This window comes from Maniola hyperantus, chromosome 2 (assembly GCF_902806685.2).
Source record: "Maniola hyperantus chromosome 2, iAphHyp1.2, whole genome shotgun sequence".
NCBI classification, from domain to species: Eukaryota; Metazoa; Arthropoda; class Insecta; order Lepidoptera; family Nymphalidae; genus Maniola; species Maniola hyperantus.
The window spans coordinates 5,121,938-5,142,158 of NC_048537.1; the positions used below are offsets into that span (position 1 = coordinate 5,121,938).

Sequence of the window (20,221 nt, forward strand, 5' to 3'; positions counted from 1 at the left end):
TTATCTTATAATACATTTAATTACTTAGATAAGTACATAATTTTACTAATTGTAGGGACACTCAATTTTATTCAGTCGCAACTCGCAGAGCAGGACAAATACATAATATCACAATATTACGCAATACTTTTCAGTCATTATAGTCCATTGTACACAAGGCAGCGACAGCAAATTGTTTTCGCTTACCTGTCCTAATACTATTTATATAAAAAAAACAGGTAGGTATATTTTTAAATTAGGTACCTAATTAAATGATGTCTGCGTAGATTTAGGTCTTTTATTCAATCCCGTGAGAGCTTGGTTTTCCGGGATGAAAGCCGTCTCCAGTATACACGCTATCTCTGTACAGTACGCAGCAGAAAGTAATATACATCGGCCTTTAGAATGATATTTCAGCTTTGTAGAGCGTTGTCTCTGTTACTCATACCAATATGACGTTTTGTCGGTCTCAATGACAGGGACAACGCTCTAAAAATCTGCTATCTCCTTTTAAATGTCGATGTAGGCATTACTTTCTTTCGCGTACTGTACCAAATTTAGGCAAAATCGCTTTAATAGATGGGATGTAAAAGGTGACCGGATATTCACACTTTTTTGCATTCATAATTTTAAGTTTTAAATATTCAAGCGACATTCATTGTATGGAGGAGGTGGTGTGTCCCCTCGATCCTCGCGTATAGCGTCCACCTGTAGACCAGCGATGCCAAATATGGGAAACGGTGGATTTCGCTCCGGTAGAGATAGCTGTCTTCGATACAGCGGTGGAGTCTCTAAATCTGGGCTTATAACATTATTCCAAAGTAAATTAGCTCGTATATCACATTCAGTTCTCCGGTTCCTACGGCGTCGTTGAGCCTGCGGACGGGAAAACAAACTCCTGCACGAACACGCACATCGTAACCACAAATAGGTCCCGAGTATGCCCAACGCCAAACCGATTTCAACACCAATCACAAAAGCTTGAACGGCGGAAAAGTCCCGATCGAATTTCTGGAACGGCGTCAAAGGTTTTGTATCGTTCGGCTTCGCTGGTAAAGTTTTATTTTCAACAGTTATATTCCATACTTTATCAATATCCACTGACTCTCGTTCGATTACCATGGATATAATTTTCTCAGATTTCCGGAAAGACTTCTTTTTGCATTGCTTTTCGTATTTAATATTGTGAGAATGTATCCACGTCTCGACGGCGATAAAATCGGGGTTGCACTGCCAGTATTCATTTCTTAGTTCTAATCTCTCCAACTTTCGTATGGGTTTCAGTACAGCTACCGTGATGGTGACGATATAATTTTCGCTTAGGTCTAGCTTCTTTAAATTGGGCAGTCTACTGAATAGTCGTTCTGGTAACGATTTAATGCGGCAGTTGTTAAGATTAAGGACCTGGAACAGCAATTATTACAATAAACACCTATCAATTTTATCGTTCCATTAAGTTAAGAATTTCGACTTACGAACTCAATGAAGGCAACACTTATCATTGCTTAAGTTCTAAAAGCATGTATTTAAGTAATTTTTTGCTGATAAGTGATGCCATTCGCTAGAGTCTTTGGGCTAATCGGAAAGAAGTAAACGTCAAGTAGAAACTCAAAAGGAATAAAAAAACAGTCCTAGCCTAGCATAGTAGGTATAGTACACGAGAGGTCGATATGGCAATCGGGGTGCGGACGTCCCGCACGCCCGCACAGCCCACGCACTAACCCGGCGCGGGATAGTGTGGGTGTGCGGGGCGTCCTCCCCGCTTCTTACCCGGATTGCCATCTCTAGCTGCCGCGTACTATACCTATTCCTCAAACAATTCAAACTTCAAATCATGCGTTTTCGCGCTGTCCTGTAAAGTTGCTAATTTAGACTTAGGTAGGTATGTGCGTGATGTAAGAACGGAAGCGACGTTATGTATTTATTTCAAATTTCAACTTACTTGTAACTTTTCATGCATTATAAACGGTTCATTTTTCACTGTCTCAAAAACGTTAGATGACAAATCCAATATTTCCAACTTCGGAGTCTCCCAAAATACATCTGATGTTATAAACCTGAGTCTGTTGTTGCTGAGGTCTAGGTTGGTTAGATCGTTCAACCCGGCGAAAGCGTGTAAACCAATCCAGAATATAAGATTGTACGACAAATCTAAGATCCTCAGTGAACTGTATCCAATTTCCTGAAATCAAGATCAAATTGTTTTTATTAATATTACGCCTAGTAGATAAGTAAACCTCGTCGATTAGTATTTATTTTTATAATTATAAGGAACGAAAACAACCTACCCCAGAGTTCTCCATAATGTTCTCAAATATATATATATATGAAGTCTGCCAATCCGCACTTGGCCAGTGTAGTGGACTATGGCCAAACCCTTCACATTCTAAGAGTAGTCCCGTGCTCGGTAGTGAGCCGTCGATGCGTTGATGATTATCATAAGCACACACTTCACCACAAGCACACCCTGGGGAGTTATTTGCTAACCCAGAATCATATACATCCAAGCAGAATCATCACTGAATGAAAGCCATCAAGCTCATTTGTCATAATTTTAATCCATTGAAGGTATGCTCCGAAAAAAGATTTTTACATCGCTTAGTGAATCAGCAATGTAGAACTAATCAATGTCAAACGTCATTGGCGAATTAAATTGCACTCGTTTGATGCAGTTTTTTTTAAATAAAAATGGCGAGCAAACGAGCGAGCGGGTTACCTGATGTTAAGTGATTACCATTGCCCATGAACATTTGCAGTATCAGAGGAACCACCAATGCGTTGAAGGCCTTTCAGGAGTTTGGTCCGCCCATTGAATAACCCTGTTGTAATCTAATGGGAACACCGCCGAAGGTAGTTGCGACGATTCACCCCGGTCGCGCTGATGGGAAGTTATAATGATGTTTGCCTAATATGGGACGCGTTTGTCTTGCTAGAAGCCAATATTCACTTTTGTTTCAACTACTTTATTGTTGTTGATTATCTACATGCAAACAAATAGTAAGAAAACAAAAACCTACCTTAAAACAAAAGTTGTCCAATTCATTTATAACATTTCGGCTCAAACTGTACACTTGGACCTCTTTAGGCACTCCCACGTCCACGCTGACAATGTTTTGGTCCACACACACGGCCCTGTTTAGCCCATTGTCCATATCACAGTCACATTCTTTAGGACAAACCGTAGTCCCACAAAACCCAAAATGCAACCAACACAACCCAAACAATATTAACCCCCACATGATTTCGTATTAATTACTACCATTGTATGCATCCTGACTTATTCGTAATATCTGGAAATGCACTGACGCATAGAACTGGAGCAGTTTTCGTTTAAACTGATAATAAGTGATATCGCACATGATAAGATAGCTAACGTAAGCAGTTATCTTTGTCTACTTCACTTCTATAGTAAGCAATAAAAATAGATTAGAAATGAAACACGCAATTTTTATCAAGATGTTTTTGTTTATTTTTTGTGCTTTTACATCAATTAACATCTACCTATTGATGTCCAATTAACGAAAAGTACTTATCTTTAGAATCTACCTAATAATAAAATCATATTTTTTCTCAGTTCTGTTCAGCTGTGCATTGTCAATAATGAATTTTAAAAGATTTCACTTTTTTTATCTGTTCTACAAATACCCAAAACGCATGATACCGTAGCCGCCATGTTAATTGCGACTGTGACGTCACATGGATTGAAATTGTAATGTATTTCACTAAGAAAACACCGTTGCTTACCAATCCGTGTGACGGCATGATGGCTCTCAACCTAAGAGGAAAGCGTTTTTATGGCGGAATTTGAAATGCAAAATTTAAATGCATTTTTATTGCACTTATCAACTGAATAAAATTTTTGTAAATATTTGTAAGTTTATTATTAGGTACCTACTTTAGAATCAAATCAAAATACCCCATTCACATTCTACCGTCCTATTTCTAAAGACCGGCCAAGTGCGATTCGGGCCTCGCTCTTTTAGTGTTCCGTACATAATTATAAACAATTTATTTTTAATTAGATACCTATTATTTAATTAAATAAAACTCAAAAAAAATGTTTGTTTTGGTCACAGCTTACAAACTACTTAGGTAATGATATTATGTGATAGATCCCATCACAAAATTGAGACCATTCTCAAACACTAAACTAGTTAGGAATAATATGAAATTTCGGTATATTATGTACCCATAATATGCTGTATTTAAACAATAAATACTGAAGAAATTATGTACCGAACTCTAAAAGAGCGAGGCCCGATACGATTTTTCATTTTTTTATTTAGTTACCTACCTAATAAAAAAATGTTAATAAGTCTTTTTTTTAAACAGTCCCAAGTCCAATGAACAAATTAACTTTTATAAATAAGCAACTTTAAGGTTGTTGGAAAATAAATACAGGTCATTTCGATTAAAAAAAACAAAAACAAATATCATAATATACCATAATTATAATTTAACTGTACAGAATATTTTGCCTATGTTGTGTCGAGTTCGTAGTGAAGCTTTTCTTAATAGTGTAGTCGATGCTTATAACTGCATTTCTTACATCATATACATAAGTATCTATCGTTTCAAACGCCCCAGCCAACCGGTCCACAGCCAAAGCCTAAAATCACCATAGTATAATTTTTAATACTTCCTAATCGTTTTACATAAGAATTTCATTGAATTATCTCTCAAACTTATAACCACTTATAAACAGTAACAAAATGGTAACAAATAAGACTCGTAAATTGACAGGTCCAAATCTAGTGCTATCATTTTCCGTAGGGAGCATTATGAAAGATACAGCAATACATTTATAATATGGGTAGTGATACAAGTCACACATACATACCTGTTTATGTGACGCTCGAGCCATTCTCTCCATAGCTTTGGACTTCATCACCGTCGCTTGCGCCATCTTAGCCAGCGCTGTCGCTTGTTCTTCCATTGCGTCAGTCTGAAAAAAAATCGGTCAAGTACGAGTCGGATTCACACACGAGAGGGTTTCCGTACCATCGTAAAAGTAATAACACTGCTTAATTTTTTTGCGATTTAACCACAAAACTCACGGGTGTTCAGATTTTTCTTGTACTAAAGACATTGCTTCCTAACTGCTAAATATCATGATTGTAGACATAGTAGGTATGCGACAGGTGGAGATGCTAATCGGGGTGGGGACGCTAACGCGGTGCGGCCGAGCGCGGGTGACGTGCGGTTGTGCGGGCAGCGGGGACGTCTACACTCCGATTGGCATCTCGACCTGTCGCGAATTATACACATCACACTTCTGTGACAAAAATACAGACTCCAGGTGACAAAATACTTAGGTACTGAAAAGCTAGGTTCAAATTACCATTTTCTCCACACCAACATGGCTGGCGACGACACAATTTCATAAATAAATCGAGTGATCTCACGTGGATCTCACACATTTCCTGCTGAGTAAGCAAATGAGAACCCGAAATATACATGTCGATGTAGTGTGTATCGATGTACTAGCCGAGACGAGTGATAAAGCTCAAAGACTGAGTTGAGAATGATCCGTCGGAGAACCAAAGTGACTGACATAGCTCAACGAATTAGCCAGCTGAAGTGGCAGTGGGCTGGCCACGTCTGCCGCAGAACCGATGGCCGCTGGGGCAGACGTGTTCTGGAGTGGAGACCGCGTATCGGCAAGCCCAGTGTGGGACCTCCCAAACTCCAGCTGGACTGACGACCTTAAGAAGGTAGCGGGAAGTGGGTGGATGAGGAAGGCGGAGGATCGTGGTGGTGGCGTGCTCTAGGGAAGGCCTATGTCCAGCAGTGGATGTAAACAGGCTGATTGATTGATTGAATAGGCCCATATACTCGTTGAATAGGCCTTTTTAGACCTAATTTATCTAATTGGAAATCAATCCAGGGAAATCATAATAACCACATTGCTTTTTTTAAAAATTTATTTTACGGGCCCTGGCACCGTAGATAATCTATGCCTGGCATGGCACTGAAAATTTCAAACACCGACCAGAAATAAAATTGAAACCAAAGAAAAGAAGTACATATCAAAGAATTTCTAAGTACCTATATAATCACTACGTCAATTTATTATAGGTATTACTCTATTAACTATACTCAGAATAAGGACTGTTAGAAGTAGCCCTATTGTGACACTTACTGTTAGAGCGAGATAGCTAAATGCATTTAAGCTCTTGTTAGAACGTGACAAAATGATTATGTTTTGTTCTTATCACCGTGGCCACTTTTTTTTGTTTGTCAAAATGTATTTGTACGTGAGTAATTGACAAACAACGTGAAGTGTAGAAGGAATGACATTTCACAAGTAAGAAAATCTGCTTGAGCGAGAGGGACTGAGGGGGCCACGCTAGTTGCAAATCTGGACATATCTGTGTAACTATATGATTAACTCTCAATTATAGTAGTCTATGCACTACGTTTTGAAACCAAAGAATTTGCATGAAACCATTGAAACATCACAGTTTTTTTACCATGTGAAACCATTGTGAAACTCACTTTAAACATCACAGTTTTTTTTGTTCTTCATACTCTAAGGGTGGTCTGAGGCACAGAGTACATTGAATATATGGTCTGAGGTCAAAAATCAAAATAAAACGTAGATGTACCTTGGTGTGTGGCCTTGGTACTCTTTTAAAAATTATTGGAAATCGGGAAATGTGTGTGAAACGTGTGTTGTTTACATGTTTTTAAATTGTTTTAAAATTTGATTGATTAGAAAATGGCAGATATTAATAGTTTATTTGAATGCTTTGATGAACCGACGCAAAATGAATCTTCTATTCAGCTACCGAACATCAAGGAATCCTCGTAAGTGGCTTACCTAACCTGTAATTATTCTCATTTTCCCAATAAACCATGATTTTACTTTTTGGTGTCTGTGTATTATTTGTTAGCTATGTATATTTGTATTATTAAAATTAGAGTTACTTTACTCGTAATGTATTGAGAGCTCAGATGTTTCAATATAATATTATTGGAAAACAAAGTTGGAAAAGCACATTGCCAAATTAGAGCATATCTTGAACCTCTAGAGTCCTAGACAGGTAAGTCTGATGTATGTACTGTGTAAAGCTCCTAAACAACTTTGGAACAACCAAGTAATACATAGCTATTTAACCGACTTCTTATATGTATAAATTTCCACTTGTTATTTTACTATACACGGACTACATTATTTTTATTCTATATTTTATACTTAAATAACTAAATTGCGTAGGGTGCCAGATAAACCAGCAGAGATTAGCAATAAGCATCCACATGAAGAAGTAATATATGCAGATACCTCAAAAAAAGTCAAACAGGATGATGACGATGTTGGAGAAATTACCAGTGATATAAAGTAAGTTTTCCTAGTGGCCCAACTGTGCAACTTACATTTACTTTGGTTTTCTTAACAACATTATGGTTAAAACTGGGGTTCCCTTTTACTTTTTGCTGTAATTCTTTGAGGCTTATAAGAATGTTTCATCATAGTTTGGTTTGTATGATGTACCAACACATACAGTAGCCGGCAAGAAATATTGTACATCAACCTTTAGAATAAGATTTCGGATTTGTAGAGTCTTGTCTCTGTCACATACTTATGTGACGTTTTTGTTGGTCTCAACGACAGAGACAATGCTCTATGACTTTTCTTAAGATTATGTACAATATTTTTGATTTCTTTATTGTCGCTTCACAGCTTAGATCTTCTAGCTTCAAGAATAGTAGTACATACTCTAGAAACACACGAAGGCTGTACTCATGAAGTTGCAGTACCACCAAACCTCGAGTATTCACCTCTCTTACCGCTCACAACGGAGCCTGCTAAACAGTACAGCTTCATACTGGATCCATTTCAAAAGGAGGCCATTATGTGTATAGATAACCTACAGTCTGTGTTAGTATCTGCTCATACATCTGCAGGGAAGACTGTTGTTGCTGAGTAAGTAGCTTTAATTTGTTAAAACCTATTTAAAAACCAAAATTCTGTAAATAATACATAATGTAGTGGACATATACTAAAGATAAGATAAGATAAGATGTTTAAAAAAGCTTTAAGAGTATTGAGAGTTATTATTAGATTATTTAGAGTTTAATCAGACTCCAATGGCGCCGATTCTGCTGTTTTTCTCTAAACTAAATTTAGAGTATCTGCATCTTTTTCTTTTTTAAATTGCTAAAAAAGGACAGAACATGAAGTTTACATTTAAAGGCTAAATTTTAGTGCACACTACAAATTTAAACAATAGGCTTGCGACTGACAGCTAAAGTCACAAGTCTGAATTAAATTTAAAGCTGTCAAACTGTATCTGTCCTTTTCATATTACATTAGTAAGAAGAGGATGCAAATACTCTTAAATTTAGTTGTTTTCAGAATCAGTACCAATATTTCTGATAAGACAAAATGCATGTTAAAATTGTAAAGAACTCAATACAACCAATTTTACATAATTAATTTAATTCAAAGTTTAAATAAGTAAATTGCATCTTTCTTTTCGCACCTTAGCAATCTCTATCTTTTATTATTATACTCTATCAGTTACCCTTATATTGAAACACTATATAGCGTAGCAACCACTCTCAATAGCAAAACAATACGTCATTATTTAGACCCCAATAAACATTAATTTCACTGACCTTATACACCATACTGATAGTCGTAAATATTTCGTACATGCACAATGTATTTCTTAGAAATGTGTTCATTTGTATGTTGTAATTGCCCAGCACTTGTTTACTTAGTGTACTCCCTACTATAGTCTTATTGCTACTACTTGCACTAACTACTTATTTGTAAAATTATATCGTTTTCTTTCTCCGTTTGGCGAAAACTCTTTATAACGCAATAAAATAACCTGTTCCCTTCAGTTTCGCTATATAGAGTTTACACTTTAAAAATGGCCAATTTTCAATCTTCCTGCGATAAAAAAACATATAAAAAAATTGTTTCTGTAAAAGAAATGTATAATATTGAATGTCTTCATCAGATATGCAATAGCAGTTTCGCTAAAGAACAAGCAGAGGGTAATATACACTACACCTATCAAGGCCCTCTCCAATCAGAAGTACCGGGAGTTTTCTGAGGAGTTCCACGATGTTGGCCTCATCACTGGTGATGTCACAATCAATCCATCTGCATCATGTCTTATTATGACTACAGAGGTAATCAACATTTTCATGAATTTTTGACTTGTGAAGATAAGACTTTTTTGCATCTGTGTGTCCATTGGGAAAGTGGTGATCACATTACAACAATTTCAATTGATAGGATTGGCTGAATTTGTGATATTATTTCTGCAATAATGCATAAAAGCCAATAGTGACAGAGTGTCAGCCAGTCAGAGGTGATTGGGACCGTCACACTAGCTGTCATTTTTCCCCTGTTGAAAATAGCAGTTCAGTATTATTACTGTTAGTGTCAGATGAAATGTACTCTGGATGTCTTAACGACTGTAGAAGAGATGTATTTGTGTGTACTCTGTGGGAACAGAAAGATTGATGAACCAATATTACAAAGGCACAGACACTTCCCTGCCGCAACAACCAAATAGATAGATAAATTGCACATTGTGCAGGTTCAACATTCTTTTTACTGACATCAACTGTAATTTTGTTACCAATGAAACTTGTGAAGAACTATTAAAAGTGGCTTGTGCGGTACTTGTACTCGGTCAAACTTTGACACTAGATAATTAGGTACTACTAAACGTATATTCACATACACATTTCCTAGTAATTATCTGCCACATTACTAATAAATAGTTATTTTATAATTTGGATTTGATTTATTGTTGATTTTAGATTCTGCGGAATATGTTATATAGAGGCTCTGAAATCATGAGGGAAGTTGGATGGGTTGTCTTTGATGAGATCCATTACATGAGAGACAAGGAAAGAGGAGTTGTGTGGGAAGGTAAAAAACTTTTAACTATTTACTTATCTCTTTTAATTTTCTAAAAGCAACAATTAAATATTTTTTGTATGGAATTAAAGAAATAAAACAATGCAACGCGAGACACTTTTTATCAAAATAAATACTTTCCACATAATATTTCTATGCAAAGCAATAAGCAAAGCAAAAGTTACCTGTCTTGTCTCTAAAATCAAAACTCTAAAATATATTTTGATGTAACAGCATGTAATGGGGTGACAATAAATACTACTTACGTCAGTATTATTCTATAAGAGAGCAGACAAAACGCCGGAGAGACTTCCACACGTAACTTCCCGCTAGATTTGGCTTAATATTCTCCTTTCCCCCTCTAACTAAGACTAACTAAAACTTGTGCTAGGAGTAGATACAACAATAGTGCAACAGGGGTTAGAAGGGGAGAGGAGGAGGGGGTTCGAACCGCTGACCTTTCGAATCTCATTCCGCTCCCTTTAATTGTTGAGCTACTGAAGCTATAAATGAGGTTTCCAGAAACACTGATCCTGTTGCCGGACAACGTGCACTACGTGTTCCTGTCGGCCACCATCCCCAACGCACGCCAGTTCGCGGAGTGGGTGTGCCGCCTGCACTCGCAGCCGTGCCACGTGGTGTACACGGAGTACCGCCCCACTCCGCTGCAGCACTACATATTCCCCGCCGGCGGCGATGGCATCCATCTTGTCGTGGACGAAAAGGTCTGTAAAACCATGTTCAGTACCTAGCAGGAAAGATCACACATCAAACTTTGGATAGAGATAATCGACTGCTTTGGCTTGAGGTTTGTTAGCAACTCGTCCCATTCGCAACTCGACCAATTCGCAGCTTGTCCTATTCGCAGCTTGTCCTATTCGCAGCAAGTCCCATTCGCAACTCGTCCCGTTCGCATCTTTTCCCGTTCGCATCTCGGTCCATTTGCATCTTGTCCCGTTCGCGTCTCGGCCCATTCGCATCTCGTCCCATTCGCATCTCGGTCCATTCGCATCTCGCCCCATTCGCATCTCGTCCCATTCGCAAATAGTCCCTTTCACTACATATTTATATTCGCAACTCGTCCCGTTCTTGGCTCTAAGTTAGTTAGTTTGATCTAGGTAAGGTTTGCTTGCTTACCGGTCGTATCTACATAGGGTATTGGTTTCATCTCTGTCTTTGAAACCGACAAATCAGCGACAAAACGTCATATATACTCATTTGACGACAGAGACAACGCTCTACGAAGCTTAAACTGCCTATTATCTCTTTCTAAAGTTCATATTTCCTGCTAGGTGTATTTTTTTTGTGGTCAAGTTGGATATACATAAGTCACGAATTTGTCTTTATTTGAGGATATACACCCTTATGGCAAAGATGATTTGTAGGGCCAATTCAAAGAGGACAACTTCAACACCGCAATGGCAGTGCTAAGCAACGCCGGGGAGGCGAGCAAAGGCGACCAGCGCGGGCGCAAGGGCGGCATGCGCGGCAACACCAACACTAACATATTCAACATCGTCAAGATGATCATGGAGAGGAACTTTGCGCCCGTCATCATATTCAGCTTCAGCAAGAAGGACTGTGAGCTGTACGCTATGCAAATGGCCAAATTGGATTTTAATACAAGTGAGTATTTTAAGAGTTGATGGTCCGAAGAGGTACGAAATAGGGTGTTGTAGAGAAATCGGAAAGGGGCCTTTGCCCAGTCGTAGGATAGTATACAAACTACAAGCTAGAGGCAAAATAATTATCGAAAATTCTTGTTAAAAAACCGGTCAAGTGCGAGTAGGACTTGCACACGAGGGGTTCCGTATCATACAAGATTATGTATGTTTTAATAATAATAATAAAAATAAAATAAAATAATTTTATTTCAGGCAATGACAAAACAAGTTACAACCCATAACAATATACACACAATATGGAGCAGATTACATTAAATATTAGAATTGAATTGACTAACAATGTGGCTAATTCCTTTGTACACAATCTCTAAACCAAACCAAAATATCACGTCTAAATCTATTGCTATCCCTTTCATAATGTTGCTTGCGGAAAAGGAAAGCACTAGATTTAGACCTGCTAATTTAGTTTAGTTTAAAATTTACATTGCGGTGTTTTTGAAATTGTTATTTATTGTTATAGCGGCAATAGAAATTCACGTTTTCTGAAAATTTCAACTCTACCTATTACGTTTCAAGAGATACAGCCCGTGGACGGACATGCGGACGGATGGACAGCATTCTAACTTAACTTTATGTCACAAATGTTTTTGTTTTGAATAATATTTTTCATAAATTTCCTTTATTGTTTTTAATATTCTAGTCTGTACAACTTATTTTAGGCATCAGTAGCATAACCTAATTTTGGCTGTAAAATTTGGTGAAACAATAAAAGATTTATCCATACTTAATATTATAAATGCGAAAGTGTGTCTGTCTGTCTGTCTGTCTGTCTGCTAGCTTTTCACGGCCCAACCGTTCAACCGATTTTGATGAAATTTGGTACAGCGTTAGCTTATATCCCGGGGAAGGACATAGGCTACTTTTTATCCCGAAAAATTAAAGAGTTCCCACGGGATTTAGAAAACCTAAATCCACGCGGACGAAGTCGCGGGCATCAGCTAGTTATTATTACATTGAAGTCGAGCGAACGTTATGCGTCGGAGCGAACGTTATGCGTCGATTTCTAGTTTCATATTATGATAGAATGATACTAAACCTATTGTCTGATAGACGTTTAAAGAAACTTCTTTTTTGAACAGTTGAGGAAAAGAAACTAGTGGATGAAGTATTCAACAACGCTATGGATGTGCTATCGGAGGAAGACCGCAAGCTACCCCAAGTCGAAAATGTCATTCCGTTACTGAGACGCGGTATTGGCATACATCACGGAGGGTTACTGCCCATATTGAAGGAGACTATTGAAATTTTGTTCGGCTTGGGACTTATCAAGGTATCTTTTTTATACACTAGGTGTTTTATTTGGTGCATAATTTTTTTTATTTATAGGATGGGGTGTGGTAGTTTCATTAAACCCATACCCTTGATCGGTTCCTACGTGGCATCGTACCAGAACGCTTAATAGCTTGACAGCAACGCTTTGCCGGTAGGGTGGTAACTGGCCACGGCAGAAGCCTCTCACCAGTAAAGATCTCTAAAATAAATGAGAAATTCTAGAGTGAATTCGTTATTTTCTGGAAATGGATGGATTAGTTACTTTAGAGTTACATTAGTTAGAGTTATAAAACCAAATTAACTGATATTTTTCTTTACAATTATTGGTACTTTTATTATATTAATTGAATAATATTACGTTAGAATTCTTATTATTTCAGGCACTTTTCGCGACGGAAACATTCGCTATGGGCCTTAACATGCCTGCGAGGACAGTGGTCTTCACAAACTGTCAAAAATTTGATGGAAAAGACTTCCGCTTTGTGAGTATTCCGCACATGTAAAAACCAAAGACGATTTTTTAAAAGACCATTTTCTTTTAATCCAAGATTTTATTATTGTTTTTAAGGTTCCGTACCTTAAAAGGAAAAAAGGAACCCTTATAGGATCACTTTGTTGTCTGTCTGTCTGTCTGTCTGTCAAGAAACCTACAGGGTACTTCTCGTTGACTTAGAATCATGAAATTTGGCAGGTAGGTAGGTCTTATAGCAGACATTCGGGGAAAATATCTGATAACTGAATTTGTGTTTACATTACACAAAAAAAATTAAATTGTACTCATGAACTAATAATTAGTATTTTCAATTTTCGAAGTAAGTCAACTATATCAAGTGGGGTATCATATGAAAAGCCTTCACCTGTGCATTCTAAAGCAGATTTTTTCCTGCATTATCGTGCAAAATGGAGAAAAAATACGACTGTAGTATGGGACCCTCGTTGCGCGAGCCTGACTCGCACTTGGCCGGTTTTTTAGTGTCTGGTTGATTTTATAGATAACCTCAGGAGAGTACATCCAAATGTCGGGGCGCGCGGGTCGTCGCGGGCTGGACGACAAGGGTATCGTGATACTGATGATTGACCAGAAGGTGACCCCCAGCGTCGTCAAGGAGATGGTGCAAGGTAAGGCCGACCCCATCAACTCGGCCTTCCATCTCACGTATAACATGGTTAGTTTGCTGTGCACTCCAGGTATATGACAGGCTTAAACAATTAAAGCATTGAAAGGTTGAAAAATGCATTGAAATATTGATACTTACATTATTTTTGTTTTACAGGTTCTAAATTTGTTGCGAGTTGAAGAAATCAATCCAGAATACATGTTGGAGAGGAGTTTCTTCCAGTTCCAAAATCAAGCGGCCATCCCAGATCTTATAGACAGTAAGAATATTATTATTATCCCTGTTGCCCTTGCACTATTAATCTCTGGCATTTGCAGTTTATTGTATAGACACCTTTATAACAGTTTTATAGCAAAGCAAATAAAATGTTTAGTACCTGACCTACCTAATGAGCTTGCTTGGCAATAATTGACATCATTTCCATATTACATACTCTTATACTAAAAACTTACCATTTGTACATGCCCATGCTTTACTGACTTTTATGTTTTGTCATTTGTACGGAATTACGTAACAGAGATAGCACTATGCTTACTTCTCTCCGTGGATAGAGTATAGAAGACGCCTTCCTTAAGAGGTTTGTTATTCACAGAGGTAAAGGCGAAGCAGAAGGAATACGATGCGCTCACAATAGAGCAGGAGCACTCGATCGCTTCGTACTGCAATGTGCGATCACAGCTCGATCTGTTGGGCGCGCAGTTCCGGGCCTTCATCACGCGGCCGGAGTACTTGAAGCCGTTCCTGCAGCCGGGACGTCTTGTCAAGGTATAGGTGACCGCCGAGGATATTATAAGTCTAGTTGAGCAAAGCTCATTTTTAAGGTTCCGTCCCCAAAGGGTGTCAACGGGACCCTATAACTAAGCCTCCAACAGACATGGCTGTCCCGCTGTCCGTTCGTCTGTCTGCTAGCGGATTGTATCTCATAAGCCGTAATAGGTAGAGAGTTTTTCACACAATGTGTATTTCTATTGCCGCTATAACAAACTAATAAAAAATTCCGCAAAATGGCCGCCATGTAAATTAAAAAAACTAAAAAGTACATAATCTTGTACGATGTTCGGAACCCTTTATGTGCGAGTCCGACTCGCACTTGACCGGTTTTAAAACCCCGTGAGAACTCTTTGATTTTCTGGGAAAAAAGAGCCTATGTAACACTCGAAGTCCTATACTCATGCAAATAATTACGTCGATCCGTGCTCTGTTGCGTGTGATTGAATGACCAACCAACAAACAAATACACTTTCGCATTAATTATAATATAGGTAGTGATTTCAAACGTTGTTTTCAGGTTAAAACAGAAAAGTACGAGTACGACTGGGGCATAATTGTGAATTTTAGGCACAAGACTGGCAAAGGGAAAAAGGGACAGAACGAAAACCCGCTCACAGCAGACACTGTCATCATCGTCGATATACTGCTCCACGTCAAGAAGTCCAAGCCAGACGACGCTGACACCAACGCGCCTTGTCCGCCCGGAGAGGTGAGGGCTATTTTATATTGGTACTGGGTGATAAGTATGCAGACCACGTAGTTACCAGCATGCAAAGTGTGGGACGACCTCGGACTGATGACCTTGAGAAGGTAGTAAGAGGTGGATAGAAGAGGAAGGCGGAGGATCGTGTACAGCAGTGGACGCAAACAAGCTGACTGATTGATTGTTTGACTTGATGATGTCGGCCAGTTTGTCCGCGTAGATATAGGTTGTTCAAAATCCCGCGGGAACTCTTTGATTTTCCGGGATAAAAAGTAGATATATCCATCCACCTGTTGATCTCCGGGATCCAAGCTTTCTCTGTACCAAATTTCGTCCAAATTGATTATGAGAATGGGCTACTAAAGGATAACGGACACAGATATACACACTTTCGTATCTATAGTATGAATTATATTACTTTGGCTTTTGTAGATGTTTTACACCTGTTTACAATCCCGATCAAACTGTGTTGGTCTATTCAGCCAACCAAGTTAAACAGACCATTTTCATCCATTTCAGCTCAATATGTAACTATTCAGCTCAATATTATAGTCCATATTCCTCTTGAGATGCTTTCAGTTGACCAATCAGATCCATAATAGATGACGTGAAATTTTTTCTACGTCATCTTTTAAAAATGTGATTGGTTGACTGTACACATCTTTCCGTCCCGCTTAGGTGGAGATTATTCATTTTACTTTGTAACGATCGCTACGCTTTGACTGTGCCGCAATGTCCTTTGAATCTAAGAATGCCATATTTTTTTAGGCTGGCGATGTAGAAGTAGTACCAGTCCTTCACACTCTGATATACCAGATAAGTTCCCTTCGAGTCTACTATCCCAAGGATCTGCGACCGCCGGACAATCGCAAGTCCGTGCTCAAAACCATAGGGGAGGTAAAGAAGCGCTTCCCTGAAGGACCGCCGTTGCTAAATCCTATAAAAGACATGAAAATCGAGGATTCAGTGTTCAAAGAGTGTGTTGATAGAATAAAAGTTTTGGAAGAGAGGTGAGAAAGAGATTTTTAAATAAACATAGGAAAATATTCCATTGTATGTGTATAACACTAACGACTCTCAAAACCATACCACAATAGCAAGGTATCCTTGCAACTCAAGTTAGTTACACCCCATGCAGCACTTCACAGTTTCAGCTAGGAATGTCACACACAATGCCTTGCCAGCGATAAGAACTTCGTTCACAGCTCCTTAAAGAATTTATTCAAAAAGATATATACGTATTCTACAGTTTTGGATGATTGGATACGTGTAGTCATAGTTAGGACAAGGAAAAGCAGACGATTTCGTCATAATTTGTATTTTTTAAATTCAATTTAGGACCGCACGCTTGACTACAATCACAGCTGATGGGATTTGATGTGGCCTAGATGGGACGCGTTTGCGTAGAAGGTTCCTATTCACTCTTGTTTTAATGATACCCGGATTATAATTGGCAGGAAACATTGATTCTTCTGATCCTCCACTGATCCTGATGTATTCCAAACCCTAGCCATGCGTATAAGGATTGAGGAATGATGTTAGCGTTTCGTACGCGTAGAAGGAATGTTGACGACATAGGGGTCGAAACTCGTCCGACGACAAGATCGAATAGCTCCTGAGAATTCATTCCTCCTTTCCGAAATATAATATTCTGTAAAACATCCGATAGCCCGGCAACCTTGCGGCGGTGATCAAGACTCACCAAGAAGTATTTAACATAAAGACTAATTTGTAGAGCTAATTATAGCAACTTATAAGTTCTTGATTGAAGTCACTTTTATTACGTGTTTTAGATTATATGCGCATCCTTTACACAAAGACAAAAACCGTGGCGCCCTGACAGCCGCATACGATAAGAAACAAGAAATATTCGAAGAACTATCACAACTCAAGTCTGAACTGAAGAAAGCGAAAAGCATACTACAGATGGAAGAGTTGAAGAAAAGAAAACGTGTTCTACGTCGATTAGGATACTGTACTTTAGCTGATGTCATAGAACTAAAAGGCAGGATAGCTTGTGAATTAAGTAGGTAAGTTGAAGGAATGCATTTTTATAATCTCTCCAAGTTGCCAAATCGATTTGATGGTATTATTAGGTGGGTAAAGCAGTTGGATAGTTCAGATGTTTGATGCACGAATTATTGCATTATGGTCAGCCGCATTTGTCAGAAAGTTTTCAGACATGTTGCGTGCGTACAGTGGCCGTGCTTGCCTAGAAGATGCAATTCTTTTTTTTATTCACTAAAGGCATGCGCTTGACCGCAATCGAACTTGATTGAAAGTGATGTGGCCTAAGATCGATGTCTCGCCAGGGCCACCCATGTTTCACTCTAATACAAGAGTACTAGTCGGATGATACACTTAATGAGTCCTTTGAGCTTAAGCGGCATCATGCGATCGCACAGAACATCCGTGAGATACGGCCATTTCGGCCAAGCAGTGCTTATATGGGTTAACATTTCCAATTACCAGTGAGGGACCCGTGATATGCTAGTGGGTAGGACGTCCGCTTCCTATTCGGGCGGTCAGGGGTTCGATCCCGGGCACGGCCCTCTAACTTTTCGGAGTTATGTGCGTTTTAAGAAATTAAATATCACTCGCTTTAACGGTGAAAGAAAACATCGTGAGAAAACTTGCATACCCGAGAGTTCTCCATAATGTTCTCGAAGGTGTAGGTGAAGTGTACAATCTGCACTTGGCCAGCGTGGTCGACTAAGGCCATAATCTTCTTATACTAAGAGGAGACCCGTGCTTTGTAGTGAGCCGGCGATGGGTTGATCATAATGATGAATTCCCAGTGCGGACGAGTTACTGCTGACGGAGTTGATCTTCAACGGCGTGTTCAACACTTTGAGCCCGGAGCAGAGCGCGGCGCTAGTCAGCTGCTTCGTGTGCGACGAGAACTCCAGCCAGTCCTCCGCCACCGGGGACGAGCTGAAGGGAGTCCTGAGACAACTGCAGGTATTGATTTTAGACTTATTTCCTGGGACAATGGGGATCCACACTGCCAATTTATCCCGACAGGTGGCGCCAAAGCGAACCGGCAATAGAGGTAGTATATCATCTATGGAAGGCTATATAGAGCTGTCAAACGCCATAATTTTAATTGTACGAGCATCCAGATAACAACATACATCTTTAAATAATTCATCAAAGGGTCTTGTGTCGATATCAACAATTCTTAGCAAAGCTAGCAAGCAAAACGAACAATGTTGATTTTGACATTGACATTCGCCGGTACTCTTGTGGCGCCCTCTGAGATCAGTTTTGCCTGTGGATCCCCATTTTTACAGCTTTTTATCTCGAGCAGATTCCGAGAAAAAGACTTGAACACGCAAAAATTCAAACTCAAACCATTTATTGAAATTGGGAGCATTGTACTTTCAACTTTCGAAGTTAATGATTTAATTGTAATAATAAATTACGTAAACTTACTTACATTAACTAAAGATCTAAAGTTACAAGTTAGGGTCCCAACCTTCCATTTTGCGGAACCAAAATATTATTCCGCACTTTGCAGGAATACGCGCGCCGCATCGCTAAAGTGTCGATTGACGCCAAGATGGACCTAGACGAAGACGAATACGTGGGCAAGTTCAAGTGTACACTGATGGACGTGGTGCTATCATGGGCCAAGGGAGCCAGCTTCTTGCAAATTTGCAAAATGACTGACGTCTTTGAAGGTGAGTTGTAGACCTTACAAGTCTGACGGCCGTACTTAATAATCAATCTATCCGTAATCTGTCGATAAGTTATTTCTGCCGAAATTAATAATCAATCTATCTGTAATCTGTCGTAAAGTCCGAAATTAATAATCTATCTATCTGTAATCTGTCGATAACTTACGGCTGAAATTAATAATCAATCTATCTATAATCTGTCGATAAGTTACATTGTTATATGTCAAATATTGTATTGAATTTTTTGACAAATTATTAGGTATAGTCCATACAAAATGATTTCTCACGCGCCATTTTAAATATGGTTTAACTGTCATGTCAAAAGGATGGCTCACCTTTTAAATAAGGACTAAAATCGTACTTTAAACATGACAATTGACACATAAAGTTAAAATGGCGCGTGAGAATTTAAAATGTATGCAGTATACAATTTTTTTACTAAGTAACGAAGTACAATTCTTGCAATTCACGAAGGCTAGCAAACTTTACTTGTGGTAACGTTGTTTACATGGTCATTGTGTAAGTGTGCGTGCATGTCGGACCAATCAGTCACGAGCAAGCGCTGTCAAACGCACACATTTAGTGTACCTTACGTATACCGATACGACTTAAACACAAGCATGAGTCAACGGCCTTCGTGAAATGCAAGAACTATAACTTCGGAAGAATGCACAATGCGAATCAATACGCAGGTTTTTGTGAAGCATTGTGTGAGCTCACATATTTTGACGATGCGGCAACGCATCTCAGTTTTGTGTTTTGGCCCTAAATCCACGCGGACTAATCGTGTGTATCAGCTAATGATTTAAAACTGTTCAATGATGTCCTAGGTTCAATAATCCGATGCATGCGTCGTTTGGAGGAAGTGTTGCGGCAGCTGTGTCAGGCCGCTAAGAACATCGGCAACACGGACCTTGAGAACAAATTCAGCGAAGGGATCAAGATGTTGAAACGAGATATCATCTTCGCTGCTAGTCTCTACATGTAAACTACTTGATCAAGTAAATTTTTTTATGTTGGATCTTACAAGGTTTGTTTTATTTATCCCTAATTCTGCATATTCCTTAAAAGTAGCGTTTGCGTTTCTTCCGTCGGTATTTAAAATGGCCGCTAAATAAAACAGCTTT

The 20,221-nt window shown here is 38.8% G+C and overlaps 2 protein-coding genes and 1 long non-coding RNA gene across 3 annotated transcripts; 1 reads left to right on the forward strand and 2 right to left on the reverse strand.

Annotated features, from left to right (window-relative positions):
• On the reverse strand, positions 1-3,313 carry LOC117992080 (SLIT and NTRK-like protein 4). Its single transcript, XM_034979739.2, has 3 exons — positions 2,997-3,313; positions 1,922-2,161; positions 1-1,383 (listed from the first exon to the last, which is right to left on the reverse strand). Exons 1-3 carry the CDS (start codon positions 3,216-3,218, stop codon positions 616-618), a joined length of 1,230 nt encoding a protein of 409 aa, XP_034835630.1. The 5' UTR covers positions 3,219-3,313; the 3' UTR covers positions 1-615.
• Positions 3,314-4,438: 1,125 nt separating this feature from the next.
• LOC138404339 (uncharacterized) lies at positions 4,439-5,185 on the reverse strand. Its single transcript, XR_011238335.1, has 3 exons — positions 5,037-5,185; positions 4,820-4,924; positions 4,439-4,588 (listed from the first exon to the last, which is right to left on the reverse strand). It is a non-coding gene; the product is annotated as an uncharacterized lncRNA (long non-coding RNA).
• A 1,136-nt stretch (positions 5,186-6,321) lies between these two features.
• On the forward strand, positions 6,322-20,123 carry Mtr4 (exosome RNA helicase Mtr4). Its single transcript, XM_034979716.2, has 18 exons — positions 6,322-6,789; positions 7,199-7,321; positions 7,664-7,906; positions 8,952-9,126; positions 9,766-9,877; positions 10,388-10,590; positions 11,251-11,491; positions 12,630-12,820; positions 13,203-13,304; positions 13,815-13,988; positions 14,097-14,199; positions 14,533-14,705; positions 15,229-15,420; positions 16,183-16,424; positions 17,208-17,444; positions 18,213-18,375; positions 18,935-19,097; positions 19,925-20,123. Exons 1-18 carry the CDS (start codon positions 6,701-6,703, stop codon positions 20,080-20,082), a joined length of 3,084 nt encoding a protein of 1,027 aa, XP_034835607.1. The 5' UTR covers positions 6,322-6,700; the 3' UTR covers positions 20,083-20,123.
• Positions 20,124-20,221: the final 98 nt, after the last annotated feature.